Source organism: Staurois parvus, unplaced genomic scaffold, assembly GCF_062004578.1.
Source record: "Staurois parvus isolate SC_StPar_1 unplaced genomic scaffold, SC_StPar_1.0 ptg000021l, whole genome shotgun sequence".
In the NCBI taxonomy this organism is placed as follows: Eukaryota; Metazoa; Chordata; class Amphibia; order Anura; family Ranidae; genus Staurois; species Staurois parvus.
This window is the reverse complement of record NW_028317817.1, coordinates 16,190,258-16,215,942: the sequence shown is the minus strand read 5'-3', so window position 1 is coordinate 16,215,942 and position 25,685 is coordinate 16,190,258. Positions and strand designations below refer to the sequence as shown.

Here is a 25,685-nt window from a genome sequence, read left to right as displayed (position 1 = left end):
AGAGGACAAGATAGAGGCAAAGGTATTTAGAGGAGGCGAATATACCGATGTTAGGAGAACACCAATTAAAATATCTAGAAAACCCAATAACGCAAGGGGAAATCCAAAGGGCATTGAAGGAGACAGTTGCTGGGAAAAGCCCAGGCCCGGATGGGTATATTGTGAGAAATTACAAAAAATTTCAAGAACAACTAGTCCGCAAATTGAGAATATATATGATTGCATAAGGAGAAGGGATGGAGATGAGGGAGGAGTCATTACAAGAATATATAACGCATGCACAGTTTTAAAGCATGTCATGTTTGGTATCTATTTACTCAACATACCATCATCTTTTATAGCTTACCAAATAATTGGCCAATATATTGTGTTTTTGTGCATTAAATGTAAAAAAGTGTATTTTTCTTTTTAAATTTGCATTTGAAAAATCGCTGCGTGAGTACTATGTGACATAAAAAATTGCAGCATCCACCATTTTATTTACTATGTGTGGCATAAACTTCTAATGCTGGGAATAAAATGCCTTCACCCCCCAAAACGACCCCTTTTTCGAAAGTAGACACCCCAAAATATTTGCTGAGAGGCATGGTGAGTCAATAGAAGAATTTATTTTTTACCACAAGTTTTTGGAAAATGACAAAAAAAGTATATTATTTTACACAAAATTGTCACTTAAATGATTTATTGCTCACACATGCCATGGGAATATGTGGAGTTACTCTCCAAAATACATTCTGCTACTTGTCCCAAGTATGGGGGTATCACATTTGAGAGACTTTTGGCAGTCTAGCCAAGTACAGGACCCTAAAATCCAATAAGCACCTTCAGGCTTTTAAAGGGCTTTATTTCCTCATTACACTATACACTCATTACCAAGGAATTTGATAAGAAGCATTGTGAGTATTTTGCAGATCTCGTTTGTTGCCACAAGTTTTTGGAAACTGAAGAAAGAAAACAAAAACATATTTTTTCTATTCTTTTTTTATATTTGAAATCTTGTGAGAAAAAATTAGATCTGCAAAATAGTCACCATGCCTCTTTTTAAATTCCTGGGGGAGTCTACTTTTCAAAAATGGGTCATTTGGAGGGGGTTTGGTGCTATCCTGACATTTCAGTGCCTCCAAAACTGTGATAGGTAGTGAGGAAGTGAAATGTGGAAGTTACGCACCTTCAGGCTTTCAAAGTGGTCATTGGATTTCAGGCTCCTGTATGTGGCTAGGCTCCCAAAAAGTCTCACACATGTGGTATCCCCATACTCGGTAGAAGTTGCAGAATGTATTTTGGGGTGTAATTCCACATATACCCATGGCTTGTGTGAGCAATATATAATTTAAATGACAACTTTGTGTAAAAAACAAAACAAAAAGGTTTTTGTCATCTTCCAAAAACTTGTGGTAAAGAAATAAATCTTCCATGGACTCAATATGCCTCTCCGCAGATAGCTGAGGGTGTCTACTTTCTGAAAAGGGGTCATTTGGGGGTATTTGTACTGTCCTTGTATTTTAGTATTTCAAGAAATGTGACAAACAGTCAGAAAGAAAAAGCTGTGTAAATTCCATTATCTATACCATAGTTTGTAGATGCTATAACTTTCACACAAAGCAATCAATATACACTTATTGGGATTTTTTTACCAAAAACATGTAGCAGAGTACATTTTGGCCTACATTTATGACAAAATTTTAGTTTTTTGGATATTTTTTATGACAGGAATGAGAAAAAATCATTTTTTCAAAATTTTTGGTCTTTTTTTGGTTTATAGCGCCAAAAATAATAAGTGCACAGGTGATCAAATACCACTGAAAGAAAGCTCTATTTGTGTGAAAAAAAGGAAGTAAAATTCATTTATGTACCATATTGCATGACCACGCAATTGTCAGTTAAACTATTGCAGCACTGTATAGCAAAAAATGGTGTAAATTGCAGTATCTATACCATAGTTTGTAGAAGCTATAACTTTCACACAAAGCAATCAATATACACTTATTTGGATTTTTTTTTACCAAAAACATGTAGCACAATACATTTTGGCCTAATTTTATGACTAACTTTGAGTTTACTATATATTTTTTATAGCTCAAAGTAACAAATTTGGTTTTTCTTCAAACTTTTTGGTCTTTTTTTGTTTATAGTGTGAAAAATAAGAAGCGCACAGGTGACAAATACCACCAAAAGAAAGCTCTATTTGTGTGAAAAAAGGACGTAAATTTTGTTTGGGTACAGCATTGCCTGACCAGTTGAATTAGTGCAGCGCCAAATACCAAAAAATGGCCTGGTCATTAAGTGGTTAAGTCCTCAGGATGGCAAGTGGTTAAAATTACACTATAAATAAAGATTCTGATACAAAGCATTGCAAAGTTCTTTACAAATTCAGTAAAGTAGGTTTTTTTCTCAACTATGCGGGGTTTTTTTTCCAATGTGGTGCGTGAAAATATATCTTAAAATGTAAAAATATTAATGAGCAAAGCAAACAAAAACAAAAAAGTTTTAAAATTATTGGGTAATAAAATAGAAAACGAAAAAAAAATCTGCAGAGAAATTATAATTGAATTGAAAAATAAAATAAGGAGTTAATTAGGGCTGATTAGACTAAACTAAGGGTTAATAAAGGGCTAAACAGAGGAACATTTCTTTTTTTAAAGAACACAATGTTTTTTTACTTGTCAAGTTGCTTTAACTGACTTCATCTACAAATTGAAGTTCATCCTTTTGAGCTGTAGATGAATAACCAGAAAGATACAAAATTAAACAATGTTTCTTTGTATCTTTCTGTATTTGTGGGTGAGCAATGTTGTTGATAAACATTGCCAGACTGTTGTTTTTTTTACAACTCCAGTTGCAGGGGCCCTCTCCTAGTGTATTCCTCAATGCAGCTGTCATTAATAAGAGCTGAATTGCAGTATACAGGGACAGGGGGGGTTCCAGCAGCAGAGCAGAAGGACTGGACATTCTACACATGCCTTGTGTACAATGATGACTTTTTTTGAGTGTGTGTAGAACGCCCACAATCTGCAACTGATATTGAATGCACTGAATTGCTTTTTCCCCAAGCTATCTCACGATATGTCGCAGTTATGCCACAAAAATGTAATACGTGTATAGACTGGACCTGGAGAGAAATTTATGTTTCAACAAAATTGAGTTTTTGAGTGAGAAATGTGCAAAATCTGATTACCTTGAGCAAGTACCATATGCTAAATTTTTAATGCCGCCCTTCAGAATAAACATAAATGTAGTTCTAGTTCCGCTTAGGCTAGCTCTTCTTTAGTATGATGCATAATGCTGATGGCACAGTACTTACGGGTCAAGAACCTTTCCAAGTTGAAATTGAGTACGTTCACGAAAATCATCGACCCGTTTAGAAACTATGTTAGCAGCTTCATTCCTAAAAATAAATTTATGTAGGAGTACAAGTTAGTTCAAGCACTTGTCAAATGCCTACAGCAGTTTCCTAGCATATTATAAGCCTTTAGAAGGTGGCCAAAATGTACCTGATTGCTAACTAGAATGTTCCAAATACTAGCTAGAAGTTATCAGAATGCCCCAAATGCTAGCTAGAAGTTTGGAAACATATGAAAGTTGTGAAACACTTTCCAATCATCTGCAAAAATTGCTTTTAACTGATTGAAAACTGCTGCAATTGGGAGGTTGGAGTACTTCACAGGAGTGAACATCTGAAAACAAACCACAGTTCAATCACTCACAAGTGTACTGCTTTAATTTGCCATTAAAAGTCCTACTGTGAGCAGTTAGTAAGCTGAGAAGCCAATCCCTCACTCCAAAGCTACATTGCATGGGTTCTCAACCTTGACAATGGCTTGCTGACTTGATGCCCAAGCTTAAATCAGTTATCTTTCTAGCAACAGCAAACTAATACAGCAGAACTAAGTGACCAGAAGAACTTTGTTTATTAGATAAATCATCATACTGGTAATCATAGTTCAAAAGCATTTGAGTGGGTGTGTGAGCAGGTTCTACATCTGCAGGACAAAGTGGTGGTAGAGCCACATCTTAGAGGCAGAGAACATCTTCCTTTTCTTTCCAAGAGTGTGCGTGCTAAACAAGCAGATCACATGGAGGAGGTTGTGGAGTGGTTAACTAAACCTAAATCATCATCCTCCTCCTTTCAGAGGTCACACAATTTTTTTCCCAGCAGCTGCAAATGTGCCTTCACCTTCCTCCTCATCTATAGACAATCCTGACATTGCCCCACAAATTGACATTGAGTACTGGGCAGAATTATTTCAGCACAGCACTCGCTAACTTGCTGCTAGAGAATGCACGTTAATTTATTTTATTAGAAGTTCAGGAAGAGAGCACAAGGAGCAATGAGGAGGGTGGGGATGATGAGATAGCAGCCCATATCTGGATGCATGAAACTGTAGAGGAGGAAAGAAAAAGGCACAACAGCAGTGTAGTAGGAATTCAGGGCCAGCTTGCAAAAGAGTGGAGGGAGCAGCCATGCTTTTTCCACTGGATGGCACTGCCCTACAGATGCAGGTCAGTACTGTCCCAAAGGGGAAATCCACATAGCTCAGCAGTCTGGACCTTTTTCAAAATGCAGTGTAGCAAGGTAAATGTGCCAGTCATTTGGGTACCACATCCATGAGGAAACACATAATTCTTCAATACAAAGTTTGATGGGAGCATCACATCAGTGATACCGGTCAATATAAATGCCCACACTCCTTCTCTTCCATGTTCCTCCCTTTCCACTTGTCTTCCCATTTCCAAAGACTGTATACATTGCCTCATCTGTGGATTCAAGTGATTGGGAGGGATGTAGGGATTAGCTCCCAGTTCAGTCTGGACCAATGTTCAAACATTGGCTCATCTGGAGTATCACTGAACAGCCAAACTAAATGGGATTTTGGCTGAGCCAAACCTCCAGCTGCAGCGGGCAGTAATTCATTTAGCAGAAGTATTACTACTGCTACATCTGACAGCTTTCCACTCAGACTAGTTGTTAGGGACCTCTCAGATCAGGTATGGAGTTTAAAGGAGAACTTCATCTAAACAAAAAATGTGTGGGGTCCTCCCTAAAATTCATACCAGTTTCTTACCCGAGCATGCAGCCTGGAAAGGTAAAGAGTAGGGGAGAAGCAAATATTACCCTATCATCCTGAGTCATACCAGGCCACATGCCCTCAGTATGGGGAGGGTACCTTTTCAGGAGAGAACTCCCTTGCAAAACTTCTTATTTTTGTTGCTGAAGAGAAGGGCTTCTTCTCCACAATCCTGGCCAGGTAGTTGTAAGGGTCTGCTGGAGGGGAGCCTTAAAGAATCTGGAAGCCTACTTTAAATTTAAAGGAGCCCCCACATACTGGCCCAAATTGCGAATGAATAAAGGGTACATAGTACTCGCCAAAGGTCAACATGATCCACTCCCATGGCCTACTCACAGTGAATGACAGCTCCCCGCTCTCTCCACAGCAGAATGTAAACCAAGGGGCTGGGGATCCAGGGTGATGTCATTGATTAAATATGGACATGACCATATTGGGTCAGCGAAATCACCAGTGATCCCTGGTGACATAATTGTATGGCCAATATCTGTGTGTCTGTTTACTGTTTACTATTTTAGGATAAGGGCCTGGTATGTATTTTTGTATAGCACCACATGTTGTTTTTCCCTGGCCACAGCAGCCAGGCAATGACAGCTCTGAAACCATCGCTCATTGCTTCTGGGTTCATTTAATGCAGAGATAATCAGCAATGAGTGTTTACTGATTGTCCTCCACTCTCCTCACTGTCACCCACATGTCAGTCCCAGGTGCCCAGGAGCGGCACTGGTGCCCAGGATACTTGGTGGGGTGGAAGTCAGGCAGGTGGGTGCAGCACATTGCCCACCTGTTAAAGTCAAGCAATAAAATAACAGTTAAAAATCCATCAGACCTGCAAAATATCTGATTCTAGAATACAATGTTGTCGATGCTGTCCATGAGAACATTGCATACAGCCTAAAGGCATCTCTAAAGCATGTATTAGAAAGAAATGGTGTTTTCCCACATTGCCCTCAAAGTCACCTAAAAAGGAGGACCTTCTCCCCTCTGAGTGTTTTTTTTTTTTGCATTGGTTCATTTGTCCTTCATGTGCCATGGTGGCTGGTGTTGTCTATTAGCCTTGAAAATGGCTAACATTGATTTTCAAGTCATAATAAACTTCAATGGGTTCAGAACGCAGTTTTCAATGTTTGGACTTTATGAAGGGTTTGATGAATGCTCTCATATCCAAACCCAGACCAAACTCAGCAGACAGCAAATATAAGTAATGTAGCTGTTTTACCTGACAAAGGTTTTACATTTCTGTTTATTCATACCTGAGATTTACAGAGCCTGACCACACATAACAGTCATTCAGGTGACCTGGGTGTTATCTCATGCAGTTAAGCAATCCCTGTCACCAGCATGGGACTGGACAGTGAAGGAAAAGCAACACACTGATGAGGTCACTCCTTTACTCACTCTGCTCTGTCCTTGTCAGCACAGCTGATGGGATCCCATCTCACAGTGTAAGCACTGTTGTAAAGGGGATTGCAAGGAACTGATATCAAGTCAAATTCAGATATTTACACTTTTGGCATTACAAATAAATGTAATAATTTATTAATGTATGCACAGCTTCGTTTATATGTTTCATATTTGCATTTAAAGGCTGTAAACATGAAACCTAGAGAGATTAGACAGCTGTGGACTACCTTGTAAAATGTAAACAAGAAAGCAGAATGAGTATTTATCAGAGAAGGGTCCTGATGCTGTTGCTATAACTGCCCCTGTGTATGTCCTTATGCACCCTGGCAATTTCATCATGAACTCGTCCAATTTCCTGTATCAAGGACATATGCAAGGCTTGATTGGGGAAGCTCAAAAGTTTCATGCTACAAGGTACAAGTGGTCCCTGCTTTCATACATATTATCATTATTAATTGATACAAAGCAGCTCACAGTTTTCTTTTTGAACAAATCAATACACACAATTAAAAATATCTACCTTTTGATTTCTTGGAGCCACTTTAAGGATCTTGCAACATTCCTTCCATCATTGAAATGAGGTGTTTCAATTCCAAATGATCCATCCTTTCTGTGTTTTGTCCAGTCATATTTTCTGTCCTTTAGTTCACCTAAAAAGTTAGCAAGAAATTATTTTAGCAAGATATCTACTGAAGTTTTTTTTTCAAATGAACACTGTCAATGCACATTAGTATGTAGACCACACTCAAATACAAGGGCGATGTTCATTCCTATATATACAGTAAAACCACAGTACTTTCTTCTATCTATTCTAAACTGTAGCAGCAGACAGCAGTTTATTGTTTGGATTTTCCAGAATATACATCCTATCCAAATGTAATCTGATTTCCTTTTGTTCCATCTCTTTGAAGTGAGATTTGACAACCTTAGCCTCTTCAAGTAATGAAAAATACACCCTTGCAAGGAATGGGTAAAGCATGAAGTAGTGCCATTAGTTTAGTTGCACTTCTCTTGTGACACAGCAATAGTTTTTCAAGTACAAGTTTACATTGAAGCTAAACGTTTTAATTTGGATAGTGTGTGGAATGTTTACAACTTCTGAGAGATTTTAAATGCAGGGTCCAGAGATTTCTCATCCCTCTTGGAATGGTCTACATGATTGTAATTGATCATAACCATCAGCAATAAGATCACTTTGTCAGAAGAATATAGAATGATTAGAACTTCTCTTGGGCTTTTTATTGGTCTGTGTGCCCCTGTTGGGAAATCCTCCTGGGATCACTTAAGAAGTGGGGGGTGGGCACTCCAACCAGGAGAGAGACAGACTCTAAACCATTAAACTTCTCTAAATGTAAAGAATAAATGATTGGATGGAGTTGTCCTTTTTAAAAATGTTATTTATTTACCAGGTGTTTTATGAAATCAGTGGGCCTGTGAGCAAGATCATAAGTTGGGCCCCATTTCTTAATATTAAAAAAAGTGGTGTGCTTAGTGTACCACAGTGAAGAATGGGGATGGATTTCATTGTACCAGGGGCACAGCTAGGATTGTAAAAGACCTTTGAGCACACCAAGTAGAAGAGCAATGTGGCAAACATAGAGTGATGTAGCAAATAGAGTATGTGGCCAAATTGCTTTAAAGGTGAGAGGGGCTTAAGAGGCGTGGTTAACTCAAACAAGGTCAGTCTGTCCCTTAGTACAACTCCCCCCCAGGACTGACCTCAGTATAATCATCCTCCAGGTCAATCTGTCCCCCAGTATAATCGTCCCAGGTAAGTCTGTCCCCCAGTACAATACTTCTCCCCAAGGAAAATCTGCCTCCCAGTATAATCTTCCCAGGTCCGTCTGACCCCCAGAATAATCCTTTCACCCTCAAGGTCATTCTGTCCCCCAGTATAATTTCCCCAGGTCAGTCTGTCCTCCAGTACAATCCGCCCCCCCCCAAAACAATCTTTCCCCCAGTATAATACCCCCAGGCCAGTCTGTCCCCAGAATAATCCTTTCATCCCCAAGGTCATTCTGTCCCCCAGTATATGACTTTCCTCCCCAGGTCAATCTGTCCCTCAGTATAATCCCCCAGGTCAGTCTGTCCCCCAGTATAATCACCCTCAGGTCAATCTGGCCCCCAGTATAATCCCCTTCAGGTCAATCTGGCCCCCAGTATAATCCCACCTATGTCAGTCTGTACCCTAGTACATTCATCCCCAGGTCAGTCAAAATGACCTAGGGGGTTTGTACTGGGGTACAGACTGATTGGTTGACCCTGCAATAGTTTATCAAATCACTGTTTTTACTTAAAATACACTAAAATCATTATTAGCACATATAAACACAATATAACTTACAAAATTCCTGCTAAATTCCTACTGAGGCCTCATTCACAAGGGGCATATTAAAGTGTACGCCTGTATGAGGGCCATGTATACAAGCATGGGGATACAGAGGTGTTCCATGCATCCCAATTCAGGCAGTCCCATTCGTATCAATTGGAAAGTAGATTCTGTACAGACACAGTTGCTGCTCCCAATCTGACATCCATTTCGGATGTCACCCACATGGATGTCAAATGGAGAGCAGCAGCCATGCAGCCACTGCTTTCCAAATGACATTAATGGAATTGCCTGCGAGGGTATGCATGGAAAACCTGTGCATCCCCATGCAGGTAAACACGGCAGGTGTACACTGCAGTATAAGTTGTGTAAATGAGGCGTAACCATGGGTTTTTTTTACAATGTTATTTTAAGATTTTTTTACTTTTTTTGGGGGGGGGGGCTTTGGTCTTTTATTGGAGACAGAGAAAGTCCTCATTCCTCTTCTCTGCAGCCTTAACTGAACAGCAGATAAATGAATAGATGTCTCTGTACAGAGACTTCTTATTCATTCACAAGCTAAAGCATATTAAACACAGTTTACTATGCTTCAGTAATGAATGAGCACAGGAGCATTTGTTACCTATTGCAAACTGTGTTCATTCTTAAAGGTGCTGGTAAACATGATATTTTTCCAACACCCCTCCCCCCATCCTGAACACAGCACTGCTCTCCCACCCCAGCAGCAGCTTCAGCCGGCAGGAGGGGGAAGAGGGGAAGCTGGAGGCTGCAGGGGAGACACTGGGGATCGGTGCTGTGGAGACGGGCTGCACAAAAGAGTGGAGGGGGGGCATTTGGGGTACAGGTGGAACAATGGCTTCTCCTCTGCTGTTTACTTTAAATTTCTAAGAACTACATATTCCATGGTAACTTGCCACCTACAGGTAATGATTTCTGTACTGACTCAGCACCTCTGTTGTTCAAAAGTCAGTCTTTGTCAATTCTGTTACACAGCAGTGCCTACTCACAGGGAAAAGAGAATATGGGTCACAAAATTCAAGGAACGTTTACAAATTTCAAACTATTCAGATTAATAGTAAGCTAATAGTAATAAATAGTAATAGTAATTGAAATACAGTATGGAAATTAATATATAATTTTAAATGTTGACCATAGAGACGCTTTCAAAAATTTAAATTATTCAGTATAGAACATAAATCCAAGTAAATCAGTGTGTTAAAGGTTGAAAACCTGTGGAGTATGGATCCGCAGGGGCGGTACAAAGGTGATAAAGGAGAAGCTAGAGATGACTCCAATAAAATATACGGTTACTGTTTTCTTCCTGTGTAAAATTCTTCAATTCAAATATATTTATAATTAATATTTTTAATTAAAATTATTTACATGATTTGCTTATTAATAAAGGGTCAGTACATACCTAAGCACATCAAGGTCATGACATATGATCATTAACTTTAGCAATTTATCAGTTAAACTGATTTACAGTGGTTAGCAGCTTGCCTTCGGTGCAGGTTGTTGCTTTTCAGACTTAAAGTGGTTGTAAACCCTTACATATAACCAGTGAAGTGTCTCTCCTCATGTAATACACAGAGATTAAACAAATCCTCCTACATAAGTTGTGCCTGTTTATCTGCTATATTCTTTTATCTACATTGGTTCAAAGTCTAGAATGTTTACAGCTTGTCTTAGCTTTTAGGGAGCTGACATTACACTCTGCAGAGTTCAGTGAGGAGAACTGAGAGTTGATTGGAAGGAAGGGACACAAAAGGAGCCAAGGCTGTCATTCACAGGCTGTGTGCTGGAGCACCCTCCACTGTCACCTTTGCACCTCTTGGTGTCAGGAAAACTTTTCAGAAGTGACTCAGGCAAATAGCAGAGTAACAAGGCAGCAGACAGAAATGACACTTACAGTACAGTACAGTACTCTGGATTGAGACAAGGAATATGCTTTATTCATATTTCATGTCTGAGGTTTACAACCACTTTAACAGTTTAATGTTTAAGGAATAAACACACTTCCGTTATGCTATATGTTATACTATATACTAATACAATATTATTATTCTTATATCTAGTTAGTGTAATGCATCTAGATCAGTGTTTCTCAAGTTTATTAAATTAGATACACCCTCATAACACCATATAAATGCTAAGTACCTCCCAGCCTGTGAAGATACCTATCAATGTAGACATATTGAAGGTACAGCAAAAAATACATTTACTTTTGGTATTGTTCTCATTGTGCCCAAGTATAAAATCCTGCTTGCAGATAAAGAAAGCAGTGGTCTTTATGCCAGCAAAGTTATTTTTCTGACTAGGTATGTAGCGTGTGGACCACTGCAGATAGGGTATTGCTTTCCCACAGAGCACAAAAGTCTTTATGTAAAGGGATTTTATCAGTGAAAGGTCTGGTTGAGCATAGAGGAGTAAATAGTATTTTTCTGCATCACATCCATTTCCTGATTGCAAGTCCAAATGTGCTCCACTTCTAAAATGTTCAGCCAGTTTCAATATACCTCCTATTCTACATATTAGGTCTATAAAGCACAGAGATTTTGCCAAACAGACATGACATGCTAAAGCTGCCTGCAGGCCATAGCAAGGAAGGTCACCAGGGCTGTGACTAGAAGATTTGGGTTTTGAGAAATGTATTCCTTCTAATCCCCTCGCCCATCACAGGTCCCTAGCCATCCATTTTTAAGTAGACTGAATAGCATCTTTAAATGGTTCGTGCACACCACTTGTATTTGGTTAACAATTAAAAAAAAAAAAAAAAGACCTACTGCAAATATTGGTAATTTGCAGTATGACATATTTTTAATTGTTATTTACTCACCTACATCATAATCATTATGTGTGACCACATAAATCTCATGTCCTTTATGTGCTTCCTCTTCTACATCTTGCTTGCTTTTAGACGGATTAATAAGTACCCCTGCTGATAAACCTAAACTCGAAATAAGCAAATAATTTAATTAATTGAAAATGTATGTAAATATTCAAACAGCATAGTTGTTGATTTTTAAAGACAATAATAAATAACAATAACTAATTAAAGATTACCAACCTCTTTCATACTTCCTCCCAAATGTCATTTCACCAACATTTATGGTGGGTGGAAATGCTGTTGTCTGGTCATGCGATTTTCCCAGTGGTGTTTGTCTATGACTAGAATATAATGACTCTCGTTTCTCAATTAATTTTTGCTTGAACAGTGTTTTTGATGGCACATTTATTAATGAACCAGCCTGCATGAAGGATGAGATGTTGTGAATGACATAAATATAATACATAAATACATAAACATATACATTGTGTAGCATAAAGGACTAACTACAAATTAAAAAAAGCTAAAACATCACTTCTGTCATACAATGTATATGCTGCAAATAAATGGCCAGAAAAGTAACTGAGGTAGATGAATGCAAACAAATATTAACACTAAGCAAAAGTTATAAAAAAGATTAGACATCAATTATACAAAATGCAAATCCAGCTTATTGATTTACTTTACTTATTTCCCCCTTTTTTTATAGGACTGATATGCTATTCATTTATTTACAGAGTACTCAGAACCATTCACACCAATCCCTACCCCAAAACTAATATTCCTGTCACAGACATACACAAATACTAGGACCAGCTTTGTGAAACCTAGCTTATCTACATGATGTTTTTAGAAGGAAATCCTCACAAAACTGAAGAGAACATACAATCTCCAATAAGACATGCCTTGAATTTAAGACCCAAGTGCTGTAAGGCTTGAAAGTATTTTACTGAAAGTACAGAATATTAGAAACTATAAGTAATAAAGGGACCAGAGGTTATTCACATACACTTCTAAAATTCATACATTTTCAGGGGGAAAACAAACAAACAGGGAACTGCCCCAACCTACTACTGGACTCCAGCTTACTCAACCTCTTGGTGGGGCAATCCTGAGGACCGTGACCTGGTACTGACACAGAACAAAACCCATTTCTTCCATCAGGAGTTCTGGTGAATCCTGGTCAATACTTTGACCCCACACCTTGGGTGAGCCCATGTCATCTGCCTAGGTCAGTGGTGGGCAACCTTTTTTTTCAACTGAGCCAAATCTCGCCAAAACCACGACTGAAATTTATTTTGAGAGCCACATTTTTAAAACTGAAAATACATCCCCCATATAGTACTTCATCCCCCATAGTAATTCATCCCCCATAGTAATTCATCCCCCATATAGTAATTCACCCCCCATAGTAATTCATCCCCCATAGTAATTCATCCCCCATATAGTAATTCAACCCCCATAGTAATTCATCCCCCATATAGTAATTCATCCCCCCTATAGTAATTCATCCCCCCTATAGTAATTCATCCCCCATATAGTAATTCATCCCCCATATAGTAATTCATCCCCCATATAGTAATTCATCCCCCATATAGTAATTCATCCCCCATAGTAATTCATCCCCCATAGTAATTCATCCCCCATATAGTAATTCATCCCCCATAGTAATTCATCCCCCATAGTAATTCATCCCCCATATAGTAATTCATCCCCCATAGTAATTCATCCCCCATAGTAATTCATCCCCCATATAGTAATTCATCCCCCATATAGTAATTCATCCCCCATAGTAATTCATCCCCCATAGTAATTCATCCCCCATAGTAATTCATCCCCCATATAGTAATTCATCCCCCATAGTAATTCATCCCCCATATAGTAATTCATCCCCCATAGTAATTCATCCCTCATATAGTAATTCATCCCCCATAGTAATTCATCCCCCATATAGTAATTCATCCCCCATATAGTAATTCATCCCCCCTATAGTAATTCATTCCCCATATTAATTCATCCCCCATATTAAGTCCCCAATTCCCCCCTGTGTCAATTCACTTACCTTTGCTCCGCGCGTTCCTCTCGCTGTGTTCCCGCGCCGTTCTGGTCTTCAGGGCGGACTGTGAGAGGAGAGGAGTTCGTCACGCTGCCCCGCCTACATCCTGGCTGCCCCGCCTACATCCTGACAGCTGCAGAGTCCTGACTTTTGGGGCGGCCGCCCGAGAGGAGGGAGGGGAGCGGGCGCCCGGCACACAGAAGAGCCGCATTTAAGTTTGTAAAGAGCCGCATGTGGCTCGCGAGCCGCGGCTTGCCGACCACTGGCCTAGGTGACCTGCTTGTGTACCTATCCTGCTTGGGAGTGTCTCTACTGCTATAGCTACTGGTCTCCGAACCTGACCACTGACCATGACATTTTTTTTCTTGATTTGTGCAAGGAATGCCTCCTTCAAATCTATACTAGAGTAAAAGGGCCGTTTTTGTATACTAGACTTGAGGGGCCTGGTAGGAGTTACAGGGAGAATCCAATGCTGTTTTTAGTGAGGGGTCCCTGATTAACATTTTTAACAGACTCTTATCTAGAATGCATGTACCTGCAAAAAATCAAGGTCCTTTCTTCAGTTTAATGAGGTAATTTTCTTATTCTGAAAGGAAGTTCCATAATTTTGGCATGTAAATATGGCCTGTGTGTATCATAAAGTCTGTAAACAGTCACCAAAATGTTAGGTTTTGTAAAGTGGAGGATTGTTACTCAGACTTAAAATGCTAGGTCATAATTTGCATAAAATCACTGCCTTTCTTGCATTTACCAAAATGGCAGGACAGAGATGAAAGATGGGGGAAATAAAAAGAGAGAAAGAGATTGAGAGAGAAAAAAAAAGAGAAGAGAAGAGAAGACTTACACGCTTTGTATTGAAATGTTGTTACTATGTGTCTATTGAACTACAATTTTTACATTCTGAATGGCACTCCAATGCAAATTCTGAATGTATTTGCATTGCAGCTAAAAATGCATTGACACGTGCTGAGCTACTGCCCCTTTTTTGGTGCTTCAGGAAGCCCAACCAAATTATTGAACTGTCTTAACACAATGTGTGTTAGTGCATGCGCTAGTAAGCTAACGCGGCAACATAGCATTAGTGCAATGTGGTGGCACTCAAGCAACACAGCATAACATGTGGCAACATACTAACATGCATTTAACATGTACTGTACTGCCACATATACTGCATGCATTTTTTCCATACACTAGGCAGCCACTGTACAGTGTGAACTTGGTATAAAGCTTGTAGCTTTAATTTATATATTTGGTATTGGAATGCATGTTTGAGTTAGGTGGAAGGCAGAGATGGCATGGAAGTCTGCCTATCAGACGTCTGCTCTGGGCCTTCAAATGTCTAAATGAAAGCCTTGATTATATGCAGAGATTTAAAGAATAGCATTCTAAACAAAATAATCCTTACAGTGTACTGTGGGGTTTTTAAACTGTGATATGTTGGGGAACTTAGCTCAGTGGTAGAAGCAAATGTCTAAATGAAAGCCTTGATTATATGCAGAGATTTAAAGAATAGCATTCTAAACAAAATAATCCTTACAGTGTACTGTGGGGTTTTTAAACTGTGATATGTTGGGGAACTTAGCTCAGTGGTAGAAGCAATTTCACTTAGTCTATGCCAGTCCGAACTGTGGTTTAAGCCATGTCAGCCCACTTTTATTAAACAAAAGCAAAGTTCAACAAAAACAGGTGCCCACACCAGGGTTTCCACCATCAAAACACAAAACGAAAAATAATACTCTCACTCCTCTGGGACTTCCAGATTTCTTCAGTCCCCTGGACTTGACTAGTCATCTCAGCCCTCTCAGTCTCCCAGACACACTTAGATTATATAGTGAAACTAGTGCAGAGCTACAAACCATAAAACCAACCTAAATCCAAATGTGTTAAGGAGAGATGTTATACATTGTGGTGTTCCCTTCCTCCTGTGATCACCAACTGCTTCAAACAAAAAAGTGCATAATTCCACCACCAGATGTCTGCTCACCTTCAGCAGTGTGACCTGTCTTCTAACGGGAGCCCTGAGCTATGGTCAGGTCCTTCACTAGGCCTGGGCGCACCTGCACTCACAGTAGCCGGTCTCGTACAAGACCTGGACAAAAAATTCTTCAAAAGCTTTAAACTCCGGAATCCAATTCAGGAATACCAAAACCCGGAAAAAGTTAAAAAAACACCTTTCTCCATTCAGAATCAATATTCTGGAGCCCCACACTCTGCATATATGTGAACCCTGTGTTGTATCTATTTCCCTTTTCACAGTGGCAGGGCCTTGCACTGTCATAAAGCGAACAGTATTTTGTCCCTGTTTCTAAACTTCGGAAGCCTACCAATTGCCTAATCTCTCAAACCAAGCACCCACAGTTTTTTTTGCATCTGTGATCTCCTTGCATTAAATAACTGGTTGACTATGGGATGCAAACTGTGTCTCTGGCTACATTCACTAATGACATGCTTTAGAGGAGGTGTAGCAGCACTCATAGAACCCACATATAGTAATGCTGGCAATAAACTTTGTAATTTTGTGGCAGCTTTGAAAGCTTTTCATCAGGATTCAATAGAAAAAAATGCGATCACCTGATATTGAATATTTCACAGCAATCCGACATCCAATTTCAAATGTTTCCTGTTTACAGGCTAACTTCACCTTTGTAACATGTTACATGTTACATGTCCCACCCATATTTAGGGTGGAACATGTAACATGTTTCAGCTCCCACACAGCCACGTCATTCATTCATTCATTTATTCACAGATACTTGTTAATGAATAAACTACAAGTACCGTATTTTTCGGACTATAAGGCGCACATAAAATCCCTATATTTGTACAAAAATCGGCAATGCGCCTTATATTCCGATGCGCCTTATGTATGAACAGTGTATGTTCACACTGTGCTGAAGAATCTGTCAAAATGTTTTATTATGACTTTGGTAAGCGACGAAGCCACTCCCCTTGCTTATTCGAGCTTATCCTGGCGACGATAAACCAATCAGAGCCAAGCAATCAACAACAAATCAAAGCTTTTTCACTTACCGAAAACTACATTTCCTGATATGTACTGTGCTTCAAAATCCGGTAATTAAGGACCCCAAAATGGCACCTGTTAAGAGACCTGTTAAGAGACATGCTTACGACGCGGATTTCAAACTCAAGGCCATCAGCCAAGCAGTACAACATTGGAATAGAGCAGCAGCGAAAAAATTCAACATTAATGAATCAATGGTACGGAAGTGGAGGAAACAAGAAGATGACCTGCGTCAAGTAAAGAAGACGAAGAAGAGTTTCCGAGGGAACAAGGCAAGATGGCCACAATTAGAGGACAAAATTGAGCAGTGGATTATTGAACAGAGAACAGCAGGTAGAAGCGTCTCTACAGTCTCCATTCGACTTAAGGCAACAGCGATGGCACGAGATATGAAGATCAACGAATTTCAAGGAGGTCCTTCTTGGTGCTTCCGTTTTATGAAAAGGCGTCATCTCTCCATCCGCACAAGAACTACCACTTCGCAGCAACTGCCAAAGGATTATGAAGAAAGGATGGCCATCTTCCGCACTTACTGCAAGGACAAGATCATCGAAAAGAAGATCCAGTCAGACCACATCACAAACATGGACGAGATCCCTCTCACCTTTGACATCCCTGCGAACCGCACTGTAGAAAAAACAGGGACGTCTACTGTATCTATACGCACCACAGGGAATGAGAAATCATTCTTCACTGTAGTTCTCGGTTGCCAGGCTAATGGCCAGAAACTACCACCCATGGTCATTTTTAAGAGGAAGACTTTGCCAAAGGAAACGTTTCCTCTTGGGATCATCGTCAAGGTCAATCCAAAAGGCTGGATGGACGAGGAGAAAATGAGTGAGTGGCTGAGAGAAGTTTACGTCAGGAGACCAGATGGCTTCTTCCACAAGTCTCCGGCCTTATTGATCTACGACTCTATGCCCGCTCATCTCACTGACACTGTCAAAAGCCAAGTGAAGAAAACCAGTTCGGAGCTTGCCATCATTCCTGGAGGATTGACCAAAGAACTCCAACCACTAGATATTGGTGTCAACAGGGCGTTCAAGGCTAAATTGCGAGCCGCATGGGAGCAATGGATGACAGAAGGTGAGCACACATTTACCAACACAGGCAGGCAACGCCGGGCTAGTTATGCCACTATCTGCCAATGGATCGTCGATGCCTGGGCTAAGGTATCGGTTTCAACTGTCGTCCGAGCTTTCACGAAGGCCGGAATCATCAATGAACAGCCAAGCAACAGCAATGAGACTGAATCGGATGATGACGAGAGGGATCCGGGCTTGCTTGATGCCGCTATCGCCCAACTGTTAAATTCCGACACCGAAGACGAGGAATTTGATGGATTCGTAGAATATGAATGATTGAAAAAGTGAGCATACTCTTTTGTGTAATATCTGACCTATCCGGCTATTTTGTTTTGCTTTAATATTGTGTAATATTGTGGTCTGACTGGATCTATTGTGTAATATTGACAGTTATTGTTAATGATTTGAATAAAGTCTGACTTATCCGACTATTTTGTTTCGCTTTATGCACCTTATAATCCGGTGCGTCTTATATATGAAAATAGATCCGTTCACTAATACTGCGTCTTATAATCTGGTGCGCCTTATAGTCCGAAAAATACGGTACTGTCTGTCACCATTGCAGACAAACTTTTAGTTTCAATAGACTGCAGAAGCACTGAGGGGTGCTCTTGTAGTCCACTGACATGTCCTCTGGCTTTTAAACAGAAAGCCCATACAGAGGTATGAGCTGAAAGCCAGAAGACATGTCTGCAGGTGCCCACATTGTACCCATGATATACTGATCAGAAGACAAAATGGTTTCCAGGTTCTTGCAAGAAAAAAAATAAATGGACATATTTTTTTGTAAAAATATGTGAATCCTTTAAACAATAAAGACCTGCTCCTGTGAGATGATGTGATGGATGTTTAGACGTATGCAGTAACAACCATGGGGAGTACTCGGTTCTAGTGAATTTTCTTGCATACATTCTTGAACAACATTACATACATGCACTGCTTTTGCTTTTAGTATATCAGAGCAAGATATTCCTGCAGCATTGCCTTAGGTCAATGTCCCAGCTTACAACCTTCATTAAACAGGCCCTTACATTTTCTCCAAAGCGAAAGATGTACTTTCTCTGAAAATACATTAGGGTTATGTCATGTTACCAGGTTAGATGTAAACAGTACTGAGCAGAGAAAAATGTGAGGAAGAAAGAAAAGAGTCCTTTTATCTGTGTGTATATCAGCTCATGATCACAGTAAACTTTCTAAATTCATAAAAATATTTTTAATCAGGAGATATATCATGTGGCATGCTACATTTATTTGTAATTTTAAATTTAACATATACATTATTTAGGTTATGATAAGATGCAAACTGTGTTTACATACATAGGATCATATCATTAGGTTTTTTTAATAAAATAAATGCCTGACTTCAGAACAACAACAAAAGACTGGGCTTGTCTATGTCCAGATTAAGAATACAAATTTGTACAGTATATACAGTTACTTACATTAAGTGATGGATAGGTGCTAACACCATGCACTATGTCATTTTCCACATCAGGATCATTTGCTTTGCCATAGAATACAGTCCGAGCACCAGGTTTGGTGCGTCTAGTGTTAAGGAACTTCTGGACAACAAGGGGGGTTGAACACTGTAACAGAAAATGCAATAAAAACAATTAACACTATAGCAAGCCATACTGTACTATAACACTGATGTGTTTAATAAACTATGGAATGTGTACCACTACTGATTAGTGATGAGCAAACCAGGCAAAATTTGTTTTTCAGCACCTCTGAACCTATTAGGAATTTCACAAAAACTGACAATGGCATTGAACCCTATGGAAGTCAATAGGAGCCAAGACCTGTTATCTGACCCTTTTTCAAGGCAAGCTTTTAGTAAAACAATTTTGAAATATTGTTCAGAAGGCCTTATGTCGGAGGGTTTTTTAACCACTGGCATAAGGCCTGTGATGGTAAAGAACTGCCTGCAGTTAGTCAGCTCAGTAAGCCTTCCACCGTTTGTATTCCATTCTGCAATAAGCTCATGGTCACTTCAGCAATCAAGCAATTAGAACAGAAGGGTCCCCTAGACCCTAGACTCTGTGTCCTCAATTTCTTTGTCTATCACAAAAGTGAAATAACACGGGTCTGTTCAGAGCTATAGTATCTGCATTGTGAGAGAGCACAATGCAGATACCATTGGGAATGTGGTGAAAATGTTTGCATGCATTCAGTGGCCAGTTTGGAGAAGATCCCAAGCACACAAAGATTTCCCAGCACACTTACCAGCTAGCCTGTAAAAAAAAAAATGACCTTGTCTAACAATTCACATTAAAAAAAGAGGGATTTGTTTGCACACATTTGTAAGTACAGGGTATATGCTTAAGCTGCGGTGCCTACATCAAGGCTCCTCTGTGTCCTGCGGTCCTAACTCTATAATTTTTAGAGTCCCCGAAGTTGGAGCACATATACTGTAGCAGTGAACAGATTAAGAGCAGGTTTGTCTTGAGGGAGACCACCTCTCCTTAAAAGCACAGGGATACACGTGATGCCCAGACTGTCAGCTCATAGTCTACACTGCTAATCAGGGCATTGATTATATCAGTGCAGCCTATTAGTGCTACCTATCAGTGCCCATCAGTGCTGTCTATCAGTGCTACCTATCAGTGCCCATCATTGCAGCCTATTAGTGCTCCCTATCAGTACCATCAGTGCTCATCAGTGTTGCCTATTAGTGCCCATCAGGTCCGCCTATCAGTGCCCACCAGTGCAGTCTATCAGTGCCGACTATCAGAGCCACTTATCAGTGCTCATCAATGTTGCCTATCAGTGCTCATCAGTGCAGCCTATCAGTGCTGCCCATTAGTGCCACCAATCAGGGCCTCCTCAGCAGGAATCTGAACTGAGAGCATCTCTCATACAGCCCAGAGCCTGCACTAACAGTTCTCCCTCCCTTCTCCCTCACACGGATGGGAAAGGAGAGAGAGATGATTTGCTCTTTCTCTTCCCGCTCATCTCGTCCTGTGTGTGCACCACGGGAAGTGTGAAGCCCAGCAGCCGAATATCTCATAGCCCTGGGCCAGCAACCCAGCTGCCCCCCCCCCCCACAGAAGCAGAACACCAGGTCCCAGTCGCAAGTGCAACCTTTTGCAACCCTGGTAGTTCTGCCACTTCCTGGTAGCCAATCAGTTTCTAACTTCAGCTTGCTCAATTAAGCTTTGATAAAAACAACTGGAAGCTAATTGGTTTCTATGCAAAGCTGCACCAGATTTTGCACTCTCCAGGTTTAGTAAATCAACCCCAGAGCACCCACATGGAATGAAAATATATTTTAATTATATTTTAAAAATATTCTTCCCAAATATATTGACATATATTTGAAATACTACAATTTTGGCCATATTCAATATATTTCTAAATATATTTCAATAAATATAAGTATATTATATCTCCTAGATTGTAAGCTCTAATGAGCAGGGCCCTCTGTTTCCTCTGTAACTGTAATGTCTACCCTCATTTTGTAAATCGCTGAGCAAACTGTTGGCGCTATATAAATCCTGTATTATAATAATAATTATATATATATATTTATATATATATATATATATATATATATACTTTTTTTTTAAATATATTCTTCAGTTTTTTTTTACATATAAAAAAGTCATTTTAACATATATTTTTACATATATTTGTAAATGCATTCCAAAAATGTAGATTTGTATTTCTAAAGACATACAGTATATTTGAAATGTATTTTCATATATTTTGTAATAAAAACGCATTTCAACATGCAGTGTATATATATATATATATATATATTTTTATTTTTATTTTTTTTTTTTTTTTAATTATTATTTATTTATTGAAATATATTTTGAAATATATTGAATATGGCCAAAATTGTAGTATTTCAAGTATATGTCAATATATTTGGAAAGAATATTTTTTAAATATATTTCAAAAATATTTTTCTTCCATATGGGCACTAACTGGAGGCTGGCAGTGTATTTGGGTGGTACGTGCAGTAATTAGTAATACTTAGTAATACTTAAAGCAAAAGTTAAATTCCATAAAGGCTGAGATTGGTGATACACAATTCTATTAAAAAAATTATGCTTCTGTAGCCTCTGTTAGTACAGATCACAAAATTAAATTGCGAGTATATTCTGGCAGTAGCTGCAAAAAAAAAAAAGAGAGGGAACAAAAAAGAAAATTGTTGCAGCTTCTGGTAGAATCAGATCACGGAAAAATTATTTGTCGCGTTTTGTAGCATTAAGTACAACTGGGTCTTACAGTAGTTCAAATAGAATTCACTCCTACTGATTCCTGTAAGCAAACCAGGACTTCAGCCTTCAAGCTGACAAGGGATTATGGCAGAAGCATACACAGCAAAGGAGATCATACATTCAGAAACAACCTGGTGGTTTAAATTTAGCCTTTCAATATATTTACATAAAGTAGATGCTTTCTGGAAGTGGATACCTTTATGGAAAGCTGAAGTAAAACTTCAATCATCCCTGGCTCTGACTTATTGCAAATTCATCTTTGGTGATATAATTGCCATATATCTACAAGGATGTCAGAATGCAGGTTTTTCTGCATGGCTGACTTGAGTTACAGGCAGTTTGCATAAATCTTTAGAGACACTGAGGGCTGTAGAATCCCTTCCATACCTATGGGGCATTATAAAAAGGGTTCCGAAGGTATAGATAGCTTGCTGTGCCTGCCCAATGAACACATGAATGTTACCACAGTAACTAAGCAGCTACAAAGACATTCTGTGAGAACTAAGCCTGAGGTGTGTGGTGTTGTGATGTTCCAGCATGGAGATGGCTTTGGGGAAAGTGGAATACTCATTATGCATAAAATGAGTCCATTATCACACTTTCATATGCAAAATTAGCTTTGCTGAGACTTGTACTTTTACTGTAGCAACACAGCGAATGGCACTGTGTGCACTTTGTATGTGTTCATCTGTTTTCCAGGATTGGGAGGAGGATTAAGAACAGAACCTTGTATATAGTTCATTCAAGATCAAGAAATGTTGACATATGACCTCATTTGACATATCACTTGTTATAATAAGTATATATTTATTTAGTTAATTATTTTAAGTAGAACCCTAGTCTGTACACCATGCTATTCATCACATGCATGTGGACTCCCCCAGTGTGAACACTGTGCTGTACATCATAAACTGCAGGCAACCCATGTCTATATAGTGCCATATGTTATAGAACTAAGACTGCCAAAACTATACACTGTGCCACAAGTCAAGCACTGCTCTAATCTGTATATAGTGCAGTATGTTACATATCATGGTATGCTATGATAAATCTTACATAGTCTGGATGACACCAGTCAGTACACTGTGCTGTATGTCACATACTCCAAACTGTCTCACTAGTGTACATCATATATTCCAGAGAGCCCTGCTCTGTAAGTGACACACTCCATTCCAGTTTATACACTCTGTTAAATGTTACATTCTAAAAGATCATTCCAGTCTGTACACTGTGCTGTACCCCATATAATACAAATGTACCCCTGTTTGTTTTATGTTCTATATGTCACATACTGTGAAGGACACTACTTTGTACTCATACTGTACATTCTGTGTACTGCCCAATTCTGTACATCCTGCTGCACAACACATACCACTGTCAACCTAGTTTGTCCATTGTGTTGTATGATGCATACTCCAGACCTCCCAACCTGTACCATGTTCTAAATGCTACATAAAATGCACTGCCCTACCTTAGTCTGTAAATTGTGCTGCACTTTACATATAATAGGTACCAACGATCTGTTTACCATGCTGTACATCACCTACTATGGGTCATTCCAGTCTCTACATTCTGCCTTTGCCACCTACTCCAGACTGCCCAAGTCTGTATGGTGTGCTCTAGGTCACATACTCTGATTAACCCTAGCTTGTATGCTTTTCTATATGTTACATACTCCACACTGTCCCAGTATGTAGGTCACATACTCCTTTCCGATTTATATACTGTGCTAAATGTCACATTCTATAAGATCACTCCAGCCTGTACATTGTGCTGTCCTCCATATAATAAAAAATGTACCCCTGTTTGTCACATACTGTGCTGGACTCTACTCTGTTCTCTGTGCTTCACAGCACATATTGTGTACCAGGGGCGGACTGACAATTCATGGGGTCCCCAAGCAATAGGGGATCATGGGCCCCTGTGTCCTTGCCCACACTCAAAGCACACCCAAAAAAGCTTAGAAAAGGTACCAGGGGCATTTCATGGGGCCCCCTATTGACCCCGGGCCCTCGGGCAGTGCCCGAGAGCTTGAATGGTCAGTCCGCCCGTGCTGTGTACTGCCCAATTCTGTACATCCTGCTGCACAACACCTACCACTGTCAACCCAGTCTGTGTTGTAGAATGCATACTCCAGACCTCCAAACCTGTACCATGTTCTAAATGCTACATAAAATGCACTGCCCCAACTGTCTGTAAACTATGCTGCCCCAGGAGATGCCCCCGGTAGCTTTTCATAGGCTTTTTTGGGTGTGGTTTGAGTGTGGGCAAGGACACAGGGGCCCCATGATCCCCTGTTGCCCGGGGGCCCCATGAGTTGTCAGTCCACCCCTGCTCCAGTCTCTACATTCTGCCTTTGCCACCTATTCAAGACTGCCCCAGTCTGTATGGTGTGCTGTAGGTCACATACTCTGATTAACTCTAGCTTGTATACTTTGCTATATGTAACATACTCCAAACTGTCCCAGTATGTAAGTCACATACTCCTTTCCAGTTTATATACTGTGCTAAATGTCACATTCTAAAAGATCACTCCAGTCTGTACACTGTGCTTTCCCCCATATAATACAAATGTACCCCTGTTTGTCAAATACTCTGATGGACTTTACTCTTTACTCTGTGCTTCACAACACATAACGTGTACTGCCCAATTCTGTACATCCTGCTGTACAACACATACCACTTTCAACCCAGTCTGTGTTGTAGGATGCATACTCCAGACCTCCCAACCTGTACCATGTTCTAAATGCTACATAAAATGCACTGCTCCAACTGTCTGTAAACTATGATGCACTTTACATATTCTAGGCATCAACAATCTGTTTACTGTACTGTACATCACCTACTATGGGTCACTCCAGTCTCTACATTCTGCCTTTGCCACCTATTCCAGACTGCCCCAGTTTGTATAGTGTGCTGTAGGTCACATACTCTGATTAACCCTAGCCTGTATGCTTTGCTATATGTTACATACTCTAAACTGTCCCAGCATTGTGCTGTATGTTACATATTCTGGATCATTTTTGGCTTTATGCAATATTGCATGTCATACTCCCAACTGCCCTAGTTTATACACTGGCATATGTCACATAATACAGTCTGCACTAGTCTATATACTAAGCTGTACACCAAATACTCTAGACTGTCCCATTCTGTACACTGTGCTGAATGTTAGATACCTTGTTTCACCTCACACTGTACAATATGCTGTGCTGTATGTCACATACTCCTGATCACACTGCTTCACTGCTCTTTACCCTGTGCTGTATGTTACACACTCCAGACTGCCCTGTTCTGTAAAATGTGCTGAATAGTACAAGCTCTGGACTGTGCAATTTTGTATGATGTATCATAGGTTATGATACCTCATTATTATTATTATTATTATAATACAGGATTTATATAGCACCAACAGTTTGCGCAGTGCTTTACTCATACTACATTTCATCATAGTATTTCCCTTTAAATGCACAGAAATCAGTTTGAATGCTAGCAACATTTTAGGACTTTGAATTTCCACCCCTTTCAGCCAACAGGAACACTTCTTCTAATCATATGTTTAAAGTTAGAAGTTAAAAATCTTTGGCTGCTATGGCTGAACACTGTACTTTCCTGTCTCCAGTTTAAAAAAAAAAAAAAAAACACAAAGCAGTCTTTTGTGTTTTAC

The 25,685-nt window shown here is 39.6% G+C and overlaps 1 protein-coding gene across 2 annotated transcripts in view; it reads right to left on the bottom strand.

The window, feature by feature from the left end:
* EFHB (EF-hand domain family member B) overlaps positions 1-25,685 on the bottom strand; it is an 84,887-nt gene that overhangs the window by 34,955 nt on the left and 24,247 nt on the right. For both annotated transcript variants that reach the window (XM_089691118.1, XM_089691115.1), the window contains exons 3-7: positions 19,232-19,375; positions 11,867-12,047; positions 11,636-11,746; positions 6,991-7,120; positions 3,302-3,385 (exon numbers count right to left, since the gene is read on the bottom strand). In XM_089691118.1, the coding sequence (XP_089547244.1) occupies positions 3,302-3,385; positions 6,991-7,120; positions 11,636-11,746; positions 11,867-12,047; positions 19,232-19,375 (650 nt within the window). The remainder of the gene's footprint in view (positions 1-3,301; positions 3,386-6,990; positions 7,121-11,635; positions 11,747-11,866; positions 12,048-19,231; positions 19,376-25,685) is intronic.